General features: G+C 40.8%; 1 protein-coding gene across 19 annotated transcripts in view; it reads right to left on the reverse strand.

Annotated features, from left to right (window-relative positions):
- Positions 1 to 12,814, reverse strand: part of FOXP1 (forkhead box P1) — a 734,927-nt gene that overhangs the window by 53,728 nt on the left and 668,385 nt on the right. For 12 of the 19 annotated variants that reach the window (XM_077276201.1, XM_077276197.1, XM_077276196.1 and 9 more), the window contains 2 exons: positions 7,483 to 7,650; positions 6,502 to 6,606 (listed from right to left, as the gene is read on the reverse strand). In XM_077276201.1, coding sequence (XP_077132316.1) covers positions 6,502 to 6,606; positions 7,483 to 7,650 — 273 coding nt within the window. The remainder of the gene's footprint in view (positions 1 to 6,501; positions 6,607 to 7,482; positions 7,651 to 12,814) is intronic. The other 7 variants (XM_077276206.1, XM_077276209.1, XM_077276211.1 and 4 more) reach the window with 1 other exon arrangement.

A 12,814-nucleotide genomic window follows, 5' to 3' on the forward strand; every position in this document is an offset into this window, starting at 1 on the left:
ACTAAATTCCCCTTTTTATAGTTTTTCTAACCGTTCGCTTAAAACAGCATGACAGGTTGCAAAAAAAATCTGGAAGAGTAGAATAGGTAATGATATCACTTTTGCAATAATAGAGATACATATATAGGCAACACACATCTAACCAACAAGCTATCTTGACAGCCTTTCAAGTCCTAGACGGGCTCACACACATCTGAGAGAGATTCTTCAATAGCAGCGAAGAGATCCTGGCTTATATGTCAGGGTACAATACAGCCCTTGTTTATCTGTATATAGAGGTGCACACAGAGAATTTTCTCAAAACTCGAGGCTGATACAAATGCAAAGAATAAGAAAGCAGCCTCTCTGACAGATGTCACCCATCCAAACAGTCGTTCTTCTACCTTTGTACAACACATGGCACAAGGAGAATAAACAGAGACGAAACGTAAAATTAAAAAAAAAAAATATATATATATTTATGAACGTCTGGAATGAAAAAAAAAGAAAAAGAGAAAGAAAAAAAAAAAGAAAATTTTGCATTTCCAATTCTAAATGTAGGATTTCCTGAACAGGTAGAAGAAAAACCCACAAGCAATCAAGAACAAGTTGAGGGGGTCGAGGGTGCATTATTTTCCATCTGAGTCGAGAGTCGTGATTTTTCAGAGTTTTGCTCAGGAATTGCAACTGAAATCCGATGCAAGTAAATTCCATCACTAGGTAATGATGGACATCGTAAATGTTTATTTTGGCACAATTTTGTTTTAGAAGGTCATTGGGTTGGGCGTAAATGAAACAGAAAAAAAAAAGAAAAATGGAAGAAAGTTAAAAGGAGAAGCAAAAGAAAGAGAGGTAAAGCGATAATCAAAAGGAAGAGAGGGTAAAGCGAATAGCAAAAGGAAGAGAGGTAAAGCGAATAGCAAAACGAAAAGAGGTAAAGTGAAAAGAAAAGAGTTAAGAGAAGTGAAAGGATGAAAAATAAAGTAAGAAGCAAAAGGAAGAAAGGTAAAGTGAGAAGCAAGAGGAAAAAAAGTAAAGCGAGAAGCAAAAGGAAGAAAAATAAAGCGGGAAAGAAAGGTAAAGCGAGAAGCAAAAAGGAAGAAAGGTGATGCGAAAGGTGGTATAAGGTAAAGCGAGAAGCAAGAGGAAGAGAGATGAAGCCAATAGCAAAAGTAAGAAAGGTAAAATGAGAAGCAAAAGGAAGAGAGGTAAAGCGAATAGGAAAAGGAAGAAAAGTAAAGTGAGAAGTAGAAGCAAGAAGCAAAAGGTGGAAAGGTAAACTGAGAAGCAAAATGTGGAAAGGTAAAGTGAATAGTAAAAGGTAGAAAGGTAAAGCGAGAATCTAAAAGGTAGAAAGTTAAAGCGAGAAGTAAAAGCCGAATACTAAGCATAAAAATAAAATATTGTTAAAAATTAAAAAAAAAAGGACAACACGTATTGTAAAGAAAAATTTTTTAACAATTCCAAAGCCGAGCCGTACCCTGGACCTGTTGCCAGTATCAATGCATTTGAATGATCTCATCTCTTTCTTCTGGCTAAACTCCAACACACAATTTCATTAACCCAGGTACTGCAGGTGATAAAACTCATTTTTCCCTAAAGAGACAGCTAAAAAGTATCATTTATACATTTATGAAGTACCAGCAATCAAAATTATGGATTTTCTAAAAGGTTTTTAACTACTTTTATTGAATAGAGAAATCGCTGTCTCAGACTTTTGTGACACTACAGCCAACAATAAATTTCAGCATTTAGACATAGCAGTAATATGGTCACCAGTGTCAATAAAAGTGTGAATTGAAGATGATCCTTGTCTTCCAAGTAATACTTTCCAATTACGCTCCGGAAATATTAATGTGCACAGTAACCTCAGTAGCTGGAGTGATTTTTTTTTCTTAATGCACACGTATGTGGAGCAATGAAGAACAATGCGTGACTCCGAGCATAAAGCGCTTTTCCCTCCCAGAATGTCAAAACTACAGACTTGGCCTTGTGAACTCTTAGTGGTTAATCCCCAGAGCTGGACATGAGCGGCACAATGATCTGGCACAATGATCCGTTCTAGGAAGCACTAGAGGGCAGTGTCGTATTTAGGCCAAAATGACCTGCGTGTCCTACAAGGTCTCGAACAGAATGGGTCACACCAACACAAGATCTGGAGATGGAAAGGTCTGTATGAGGTCATGAGTTTTCTGAGTGTAATTCTATACATACGCCACCCCAAAAAAATTACAAAAACAGTTGCAAAGTTGATACTTTAGATATAGTCAAGTATGTTGTTGGGTGAGAGGAACAATTACTAAGGTGGACTACATAATGTTTCTATGCTTCCATGGAAGCATTCTACTCTACAATTTGGCATTTTATGGGGCAGGATAACATTTCATTTTTTTTCAGGTTGATTGAGAAAAAAAACCCTCATCTGAAGATAACCTATGGGCCCTTAGACGTCTCAGGGAGCCACATTAAGTACAACTTTTCTGGAGCCTTGATAAGATTTATTAACAATACACTTTTCAATGGGTCAGGAGGCTACATATTCCAGCTGACTGAGCCTCATAAGACAAACAATGCTCCTTGGGTAAAAAGTATGCAAATTAGCTCTCCTTCAGGAGAAAGAAAGTGGGCTGTCTACTGGCATCCATTGGAGAAAGCCATAATGGGTGGTATTACAATGGCCAATCGCGTCATGGGAAATGCAGCTATTTATGACATCACATTTCAATGTTTGATGAGGTTTTTACTTAACCAGTGCCACCAGTGAATCCAAAAGCAAGCAGAGATACAACAAAAAGAACCTGCTCCTTTTTGGAAAATCTTGGTCCCTGGGCACTAATTGTCCATGGGTCCTCCGCTGCTCCCGGTATTAGCCGTGGCGCCAAGGTCACGTCGAGAAGCACAGCAGCCAGTCAGCTCAGCGGCTCTGCCTGTGTAGATGGAATACCCCATTCTAAGCATATTAATAGTACAGCAGCCAATCAACGTGACATCCTTGCCACAGCCAACACCAGATACGGAGAGGAGCGGCAGAGACTCAGCGGTGGACCCAGGTACGACGAATAACTTTTTTATTTTTTTAATAAACTACATCCTGGGATCCAAAATTTACAGAAAAGGGAAACAATCTTTTAAAGGCAGGGTACACTCAGGTAAAAATGGCAGGTTTAGGTGACTTATCCATTGTCTATGGAAATCAATACCCATCTCCTTCCTTCCTACACGTGCGAATCCAGCCCTCAACCAGTTTGACACTAGCTAAATACTGGTGTATTTGTGGTCTCATACCAGTTTGGGAAGCCGGTCTTTAAGTCTAATGATCAGAACAGACAACATCATAAGGATCTAGGACGCGATCAGTAAGGGTCATTAACATTGTGAGATGTGATCAATACAGATGAAAATCGAATTGGTTTCCTACATTGTGGACCCGCCACATTAACAGGTCAAAAAAATCAGTACTTTTGTTAAAGGGAGTCTTTCAGCACACAATGCCTATTCAGGCACTTGATGCACCATTGGTGTGGTCAAGCATTCCGGTGCACCTTCCTGCCTACCGTACTTCTTTTCCATCGATCTTCGCCCTCTCCTAACTCCTGTCATTTAAAGAAGGGGATAGAAATGTTTGCGAAACCAGTAGGTGGGAAGGTAAAATGAACCATGGTGCCGTTCCAAGGGTGCAGAGTTTGGTTTGCACACTCATTTTGTGCTGACAGGCTCAATAATTAATAGTAAATGCATTACAAAGCAAAATCTATTGAATTCAATTTTTTTATATGTAATTTTAAAGAAAAAAAGATGACTAACATGCAAATGATCATAATTGATGTGTATGGAACAACATACAATTTCTGTGCCACTTGAGCGTGTACCAGCGTATACCTGGTTCCTTTAACATACACTTTGTTTTTCCAAAACCACAAACATCGATCTTGGAATTTCATGTGGAAGTGCTTAAGGGGCTGAAAGTTAACACCTTTGTGAGCTGTACAGCCTCACAGTTAGTGCTAAACAAAAGCCTCTTTGTAGGAACCTTTTTGAAATGTTTTCTTAACATGTTCCAAGTAGTTTTAGGCAAGCAACTAAAGTAAGCAAGATGTTACCACGATAAAAACACTTGTGAAAACATTAGAGAGCTCTTACCAGTACCCTTCTCATGGGCTACACTTTCTTTGAAAAAAATATATGAAAAGTTATTAAAGCTATTTTTTTTTTTTTTTTTTTTAGGGGACAGATTGATCAACTTGCATCTTGTCTTGAAGCAAAAAAACAAAAACAAAACAAAATATGCAATGGGGGAAAAGTTCAGTTAATCCCGGGCTAGGTGAAAGCCATCTGTACACTTACGTTCTTCGTAATTACCACTTCCTCATTCTTTAGAAAACAAGCCGACACCCACAAAATAAACATTTCCAAGTTGAAGAATTTGACATCAAACAGCATAATTTCTTTTGCAGTTAACCCTCTAGTGTTCCCCGGTTAGAAACGGTATAGAGCTTGATCCAAAAATATAATCAAAATATGATTAAAAAAATTGAGAAAAGCTCAGCAAACAAACAAGGACAATTAACGACTGGTTTCGATCCATATTCTTGTCCATTAGGGGCAGAATAAAAAAAATCAGCTGGGGAGAGGATAAGTAACTTATAGAAAAGGGCTAAAATTTAACAATTGCTCAAAAACGCCAAAATGTTGTCCTCTCTCTATGCAAATTTCTTCTTCAGGGAGGAAGATGACTTGATCTCTAGCATCACCTACTGTAAGTAGCAATTCTAAAAGTCAATGTAAAGCTATTAATGAGCCTTGCCACATGACTTAGGATAAAAGGCAAACCAGAATCTATATTTGCAGACACAGTGTTTCAGGGGTGTTGCCACTCATCAGTGCTATGCAAGAGATCAGATTTTGATACATGAGAGGACTCTGCTATGGGTCTAAAGGGTAATGTCTCTCCTTGTGGAGAGTGACATGCTGGAGTAAGGAGACATATAGGCCTATCAGGAATGTCACTCACCACAAGGAGAGATATTACCCTTTAGTCCACTCTTTATGTCACTCATGTCAATAATTTCACTGTCAAAGAGTGTCAGCACAAAATGACTACTCAAACCCAGCATGGGGTGCCCCGTGCACCCTTGGTAGTCAAACAGATCAGTGCACCTCCCCACTTACTTCTTTTGCATCCATCTCCACCCCTGGTCTGGCTCCTGTAAGGTCAGAGTTGTCAATGAAGGAAGAGGAGGGCAAGATAAATGCAAAAGAAGCAAGTGGTTGGAGCACAGAACTGCTCGGCCACTCCAAGAATGCACCGAGTGCCTGTGCTTGGTTTGTGCTGCCAGACTCCCTTTAAATAAGTAGGACACATTAAATGAAGTAAGAAGAAACAAGGGTAAACGGATATGAGATATGTGATCTATGACAATGTATCATAGGAGCAGGGGCAAACATATCATTGGTGCAAACTGTGCAGCCGCACAGGAGCCCAAGAGGCAACGGGGCCCACTGATAATTATGAGATTTTGGATGGCAAAGAGCCAAATGTACTGTTTTTGCATAGGGGCTCTCTTCTGTCTGTGTCTGCCACTGCATGGGAGGGTGTAAAGGTAACAGACCCAGTCAGCCAGAAGCTATAGAGGGTGCAGGGGCAGCAGTCAAACTGAGGTCCTGATGCCCAATGGGCCAAAGGCTCGTTTGCTGCCCAAGATGGTACAAGTGTTTTAAATGGCCCATGGAATGTGGGGGCCTTTTTACAGATTTTGCATCGGAACCCATGACCTTTACGTTACACTTTGGGTCACCAATGAAGAGAGATAAGGTCAAAAAAGACATTGGCATGTCCTGTACCAATTTTGGGGGCTATGTATGGAGGCATTCAGGTAAAGGAGGATGGGGCATGTTGAATTTCAAAGCCTGATGCCCATTTTGAAGACGTAGTGATGAGAAAGCGTGCTCAGATAAGATCTTATCTGAGCACGCTTGTGTGCTAATAAAGTATCCTCCGTGTGCTCGAATACTATGTTCGAACAAACAATAGCCGCGAGACATAGCATTCGAGCATGCCAAAGATACTGTATTAGCACACGAGCATACTCAGATAACTCCTTCTCAGAGCACGCTTGCTCATCACTAGAGAGAAGGTCAAAAGACATTGGCATGTTCTGTACCAATTTTGGGGGCCAAATATATGTATGGAGGTATCCAGGGACAGAAAGATTGGGCATGTTGTATTTCTAAGCCTGATGTGTGACCTCAAGCTTTTCTTCTTTTGCCATTGGAAACAAACGCTTGGCCGAGCAAGTGCTGAGGGGGCTTAGGAGGAGCATTCATCCTACAGTTCATCCTCTGGACATATATTATGCCAATCATTATGAGCACATCGACTTTTTTTTACAAATGCAAGACCTCCTTTCACCTTAATACAAAAATAAACACAAAATCAAGGCCAAAAAAAAAAAGTAAATAAAAATAAATGCATTTTATAAATAAGTTTTTGAGTGATGACCTTGGATGTGAACACAGACTTACTTTAAAAACGATGGGAAATCTTCACAAACAGCTTCACATCCCGGCCACTTGCAGACGCCGTGTCCATATAAGGGGTGATTCTGCATGTAATCATCATGAGCTGCACTAAAAAAATAAGAAAGACACATCCAAATCAGTGATGGATAATCAACAAGTTGATTTCAATTCTGAGCAAATAAACAGATAGAAATCCCCAGACGGCCTACGAGACGGAGAAGGAACAAAGCCTTTTAAAAATAACTCTTTATGCATATGAAGTGTTGTTCCTAATAATGCCCTGCATGCAAAAACAAGTGGAGACCTGTTGTTCTTTTGTGTATTAGACGCTGCAGGAAAACAACATTTTAAGGCATGAGTAATAGGCCTATGAATTAACCCTACAAGACCAGTTTTCTTACGGTTGGTCTGGTCCTTCAGGACACCTTAGATTTAGAATGTTTATTTGGCTAAAATTATTTTTGTAAATTAGCTCTCTCGTAAGAGTAGGAAACAGTCTATCTAGCACCAACTATTGGTAGCTACCTAGAGACGCCAAATAGACACTTTTCTGCGTTCTGGAGTAGAGCTAATTTTCACACATTTTTGCAATGGAGTCTTTAAGACTCCCAACACCAACTAGATCTTTGCAAGAAGAGTTGGTGCCTTCCAAGACCTGCTAAAATTATGTATGAAGTGCTCTAGGTACCACCAAGAAATGGATTATCTCATGGTGGAAGAGGACCAATGTTTCTAGATCAATAGCCAGTTAAATATACCCACAATGCAATTAAAAGTTGTAAAGTATCCTATAATGTCCTAATCTATAGATTTGGTGGCACCTGCCAAAAGTGACGGGCTACTAGGTAACCACATAATGTACCATCTCTTGGAGAAGTTATGTGTCAATGCCGTCACTGCAAGGGTTAAAGAGAACCTTTCAGCATGATTTTCTAATGTAAAATCATGGCTGTAAAGGTGAGGTAATGCATATGAAATTTATACCTTTGGTGAAGATATCCGCTTTGAGGTTCTTCTTTAATCACCATTTGAAGTTTTCTGCGAATTAGGTTTCGGTGCACAGAGGCTGGACAGTGCACTGGGTCTTCTCCTCCCTGTCTGTGGTTCACCAGCCCCTCCACCTGCCTCCAGTCCTTGAATGACAGGTCACTGCTGAGATTAAAAACAGAGGGGGCAGGTCATTCAAAAATTGAAGGCAGGCAGAGGGGGCTGGGAAATTACAGAAAGTGAGAAGATCCAGTGCACAGCCCCCCCCCCCTGCACCGAAATTTCAAATGATGATTAATGAAGAACATCAAGGTGGATTTCTTCACCAAAGGTATCAATCCAATCTGCATCACAGCACTATTACTGCCAAGTCTTTACTTTAGATTACAAAATTGTGCTGAAAGGCTCTCTTTAAACCACCCACACACTTTAGATTACCAATGGCCAAACAATGGATCAACCGGCAGCTATTTTACACAACTCTCCCATATACAGGTGTGCACATTCTGATGAGCGCTCCTATGTACTGTATTAGGGAGCCACTGCCAGACACCTCTGGTGGTGGCTTAGGTCGTGGAGAACAAAAAGATCATCAGTCTGAAATCGGACATGCCCGATGCTTAACTTCTCTAACAAACATCTATCAGGGGCCCATATACAGATTTTACTGTTTGCCGAACCGGTGGATAGCGTCTGGTTCAGGTAACATTAGTTTAAGGCCCCATACACACTAGACGAATGTCGGCTGAACCAGCCAATATCGAGAGTCTAATATGTATGGGTGCCCTGGACAGGTGACTGATGGCACTTTGGATTTCCCATCCTTTTGTTCTCCAGAGATAAACTGCCGCCAGCGATGTCTTCCAGCCACTCTCTTATAAAGAACACAGGAGCACCCGGCCAAGCGAGTGCTCATGTGCATGGGAGAGACCGTCAAGATAACTAACGGCTGAACAATCTCCCAAACAATAGTTCAGTCAACAGTCATCTGTGATGTATGGTGGGGGGCCTAAAGTGTATGGAGGGACTAGTATTTTCCAAAGAATCTAAAACATTACAAGAAGACACTTCACTGTGATGGAAACTTTTTTTTTTTCTTAAAGTTTTTTCACCCACAAGCTAAACCCCTAAATCCACAACCAACATGGATGTTTAGCTTTCACAGAAGTATATGATCTTTTTCATACAATGGAGGACACTAATGAGGAGCCGAACACATCTGAAAGCACTAGTCTATGACAAGCCTCTTGTCGTGGCAGCAGATTACGGGAGGAGAAGACTTTAAATTGTCATCAAAACTCAAAAGCCTACAGTCATCTAACCCATGAAGAGCCATTTTTTCCACGCAATTTTCTAGACTACTGGCAATTATTTTATTGTACAACCAAACTGTTGGGTGTCTGGTCTTGGAATATCCTCAAGATCCGATAGAACAATTTTAAAATGGGTCTCATGGGATCAATGAACAATAGTGTAGATGATTAGAGTCAGCTCTTCGCCAGTCATTACACTGGCTGCCCATTCATTACAGGATACAATTCAAAGCACTTGTTCTCACCCACAAAGCTCTCCACAGTGCGGCACCGCCTTACATCTCCTCCCTCATTTCTCTCTATCGGCCTAGCCGACCGCTGCGCTCTGCAAACGACTTTCTACTAACCTCTGCACTAATCCGCACCTCCCACTCCCGACTCCAAGACTTCTCCCGTGCTGCACCAATCCTCTGGAATGCTCTACCCCAAGATATTAGAACCATCCACAATTTGCATAGTTTTAGGCGCTCCCTCAAAACACATTTGTTCAGAGCGGCCTATCACGTTCCCTAATCAAACTCATTTTATGTTTGTGTGTGTGTAGCCCATTCGCTATCTCCATCTACCCCCCACTCCCTGAAGATGGCTGGACCATCACTGTAAATACATCATTGTAAATACACACCTGTACTTTGTATCTCCCCACCTTTACTGTAGATTGTAAGCTCTCACGAGCAGGGTCGTCGTATTTTGTTTTATTCTGCTTTATTACTGTATTGTTAACATTGTTACCTATGACTGTTGTGTTTGAAACTGTTAAACTGTAAAGCGCTGCGGAATATGTTGGCGCTATATAAAGATTATTATTATTATTATTATTATTATTATTATTATTAGAGTCCTTGTATTTCAAGGAGGGTCTCAAGTCTAATCAGGATGACGGAACGTGGATGCTCTTCTTAGAAGTTCACTACAGAGCTTACAGTAAGGAGTTAATCCTTCAGAAATCTTCCAATCAATACGTTGTGATTTAGCTGCACTGATCCAAGTCATAGGACACTTTGATCCCAAACACGTGCTTTTCAGACACACAGAACTTCTCCATCAACTGATGAACCCTATTTAGACGGGAGGGGTGTAATCTCTTTTAGGTGTTGCACAAAGTAATTATTTCTGGAAAGATTTCAGTAACCACCGACTAAATAGAGTCTTCTATTAAGGCCGTATACGAATATAGCAGGAGACTTGAAATGCCAGAAGAAAAGAGTTTGGAAAAAATGATAAAAGAAAAACACAAATATGATAATCTAATGACGTATTAATAAGTCCTCTGTGCATTGAATTTCCCTACTGGACCATGCTGACTTCTATTCTGTGCACCGCCAGACATTGACTCACAAATCTGAGGATAAATCTAACATGTGTCAAATCGTTCAGACGTTCACGGTTCAGGAAACCTCACTACTCCAAACCGGGGTGTTGGTGTGCGTTTAAAGGAAAATCAACACTTCCTTTATTTCTGGATCTAGGAAATGTAAGAGTTCCTTTAACAGTCGGTAAAACTATGACTAATACTTGGAAGTAAATTGGGCTTTCGAAAAAATAAAAATTGCAGTTCTGAAGCTCAACTCTTCTTTACAACAAGTCTACTTCTGGTCAGTGCCCTTTTGTCATAGGGACAATAAGAAGGAGGTCATCCTCTAGTTCACATAACTTTTTTTTTTTAGGTTTTCGTAAGAGCTTTTGGTACTTTTGAGGGCAAGAAAAGAGTATGTTTTGCTGTCAAACCTTCAGAAACTCTGTTGAACCCTCTTAGAAGCCATCATAGATCTGAGATAGAACTATTTATATGCGCATACCCTTCTTACCATAAGGCAGTGGTCACACTTGCGAGTTCAATGCGAGAAACTCGCACGAATCTCTCGCATCAATACCTGGCACTGCCGCCAGCACTCGGGACCGGAGCGTGCGGCTGCATGTATTTCTATGCAGCTGAATGCTCCGGTCCCGAGTGCCGGTGGCTGTGCCTGGTATTGATGTGAAAGACTCGTGCAAGTTTCTCGCATTGCACTCGCAAGTGTGATGCCGGCCCTAGTGGAACATCAGGACACTATTGCTTCTCAGCATTTTAGCCAAGATCAAGTGTAGTATAATTTGAAAAGGCAGCTTTGGCCTGGGCCGTCCTAGTAAAGCGATACATCATGCACACTGGGAAGTACGCCGGGTGGCTTATATAGTCCCTCCAGGATCTAAGGTTGGGTAAATTTGAGAGCCTGAGGTTCCAGGTGCGCATAGGAAACCCACTTGATTTTTGGCACATTTGTACTACATTTCACCCATTCATTCCTTTTGAGTCCACACCCTTTTCCGGGCCTTTTGGCCAAGATGGGGAATTTTTTAATTCCCGGTTGAATGTCTGGCTAGTATTAAACCTTCACTATTTTTTTCTTATTGTTTCACTTGTGTGTTCCCCTTTGCACATGTAAGCCTCACTAAAAATTTTCAGGGTGCAGTTCCCTTATGATCAGTCTAGAGGGAAGAAATGTGTGGCCATCAGGTGTCGCTCCCCCTGACCACTAGCTCTCTTCTTTCGGGAGGGGAGCTAACCATTGATAGCTCCTAGTTTTGTTGGAGTGGGAACCCAAGCAGATGCTGGGAGCAAAACTGGGTTTCCCTTGGCTTCGGCTAGTCGAGGCTACTAGTCCCTGACCCTCACTGTGGCCTTCTGGCTCAGAGGGGCAAGGTATGTTTATTGGGGGCTCTCTGTTGGAGAGTACTAAAAGTGCAATTTTTGTGGCACTTTTAGTCACTTTTTTTTTTTACCACACTAGACTTTAGAGCACAGTACTCAGGGTCTTAAAAAAAATAAAATTGAGGACACTCTTACATGCATTACATGGTTGTCTAATCCAACCTAAATCAGCAGTTTTGACCAATATTCGTTAACAGTGTTGTCTCATAAAGGCTACACCTGTCCGTATGCTCTATTAGTCCTTGTCGATATCATAAAAGGGGGTTTCTCTCTTGGGACCCCTTCTATGAGCCAGAAGGTAGAGCCACTCCATACGAGCATCTCATGTATTTGCGGACGCCGGTGATGCTCTTATGTTGGCCGTTTCTCTCTGAAAACAAAAGGATCAGACATGTTGAAATTCAACAAGTCTAACTTTTCTTTCCCCTGATATAGACCATTGGTGGAGAGCCAGAATATACCTATATATTCAATAGATGGTTGACCAGTCCCAACTAATTCAAGTTTGGCCAATATGTGTCTATGTATGGACAATTTAAAAAGGGTGGTCTCGTAAAAAAGAATCCCTGTCGTATACTTTATTAGTTCAAATGGACATCATAAAGCAGGTTTATCTAGCAGGACCCTACTCTATGAGCCAAAATGGAGAGTCAGTCTATACGAAAATCCCCCAATCTTGGAGACAAAAGCCATTCTTGCATCACGAGGATGACTAAAGATGCAGGGAACGGGACCGTAGGCAATCTGGAGACCTTTCCGATTGACCCTTCACGATATTACCACTTTAAGGATAATGCTGTCCACAAGTAAACAAAAATGGCGGTAGAATCTTACAAAAATAACAATAACATAGAATTATTCAATACTAAAGTAAAGTATAAAGAAATATCATAATATAAATAACATTCCCCAGCGCGATCAACAACTAATATGCTCCTATAATGATGGATCACCTTTGAATGCAGTGCATTAATGTAACAGATTCAAGGTCGGCGCGCTATCGCAGCACACTGGTAAACAGATTTTTCTTGGTTTCTTTACATTGGGTAATGATTAACCCCGCCTATAGAAAAACATATAGTAGCTGTTTGTTCCGACATTCTTTATTTTTTTAATTGAGTAAACATAGAGATAAGTCTCTGCCGCAGCGAGTTTTGCCCTGAAAGAGATGTCATAGAACAGAATGTCTAAGAACCTGCTGGGTTACTCGACTGTTACCAGGCTTAAAAAAAAATAAATATATAAAAAACCCCACAAAGAACTGAACGTATTTGTCATTTTCCTCTGAGCGCACTGTAATTTAAACATGGGAACTCACATGGAG

This window comes from Ranitomeya variabilis, chromosome 8 (assembly GCF_051348905.1).
Source record: "Ranitomeya variabilis isolate aRanVar5 chromosome 8, aRanVar5.hap1, whole genome shotgun sequence".
Classification (NCBI taxonomy): Eukaryota; Metazoa; Chordata; class Amphibia; order Anura; family Dendrobatidae; genus Ranitomeya; species Ranitomeya variabilis.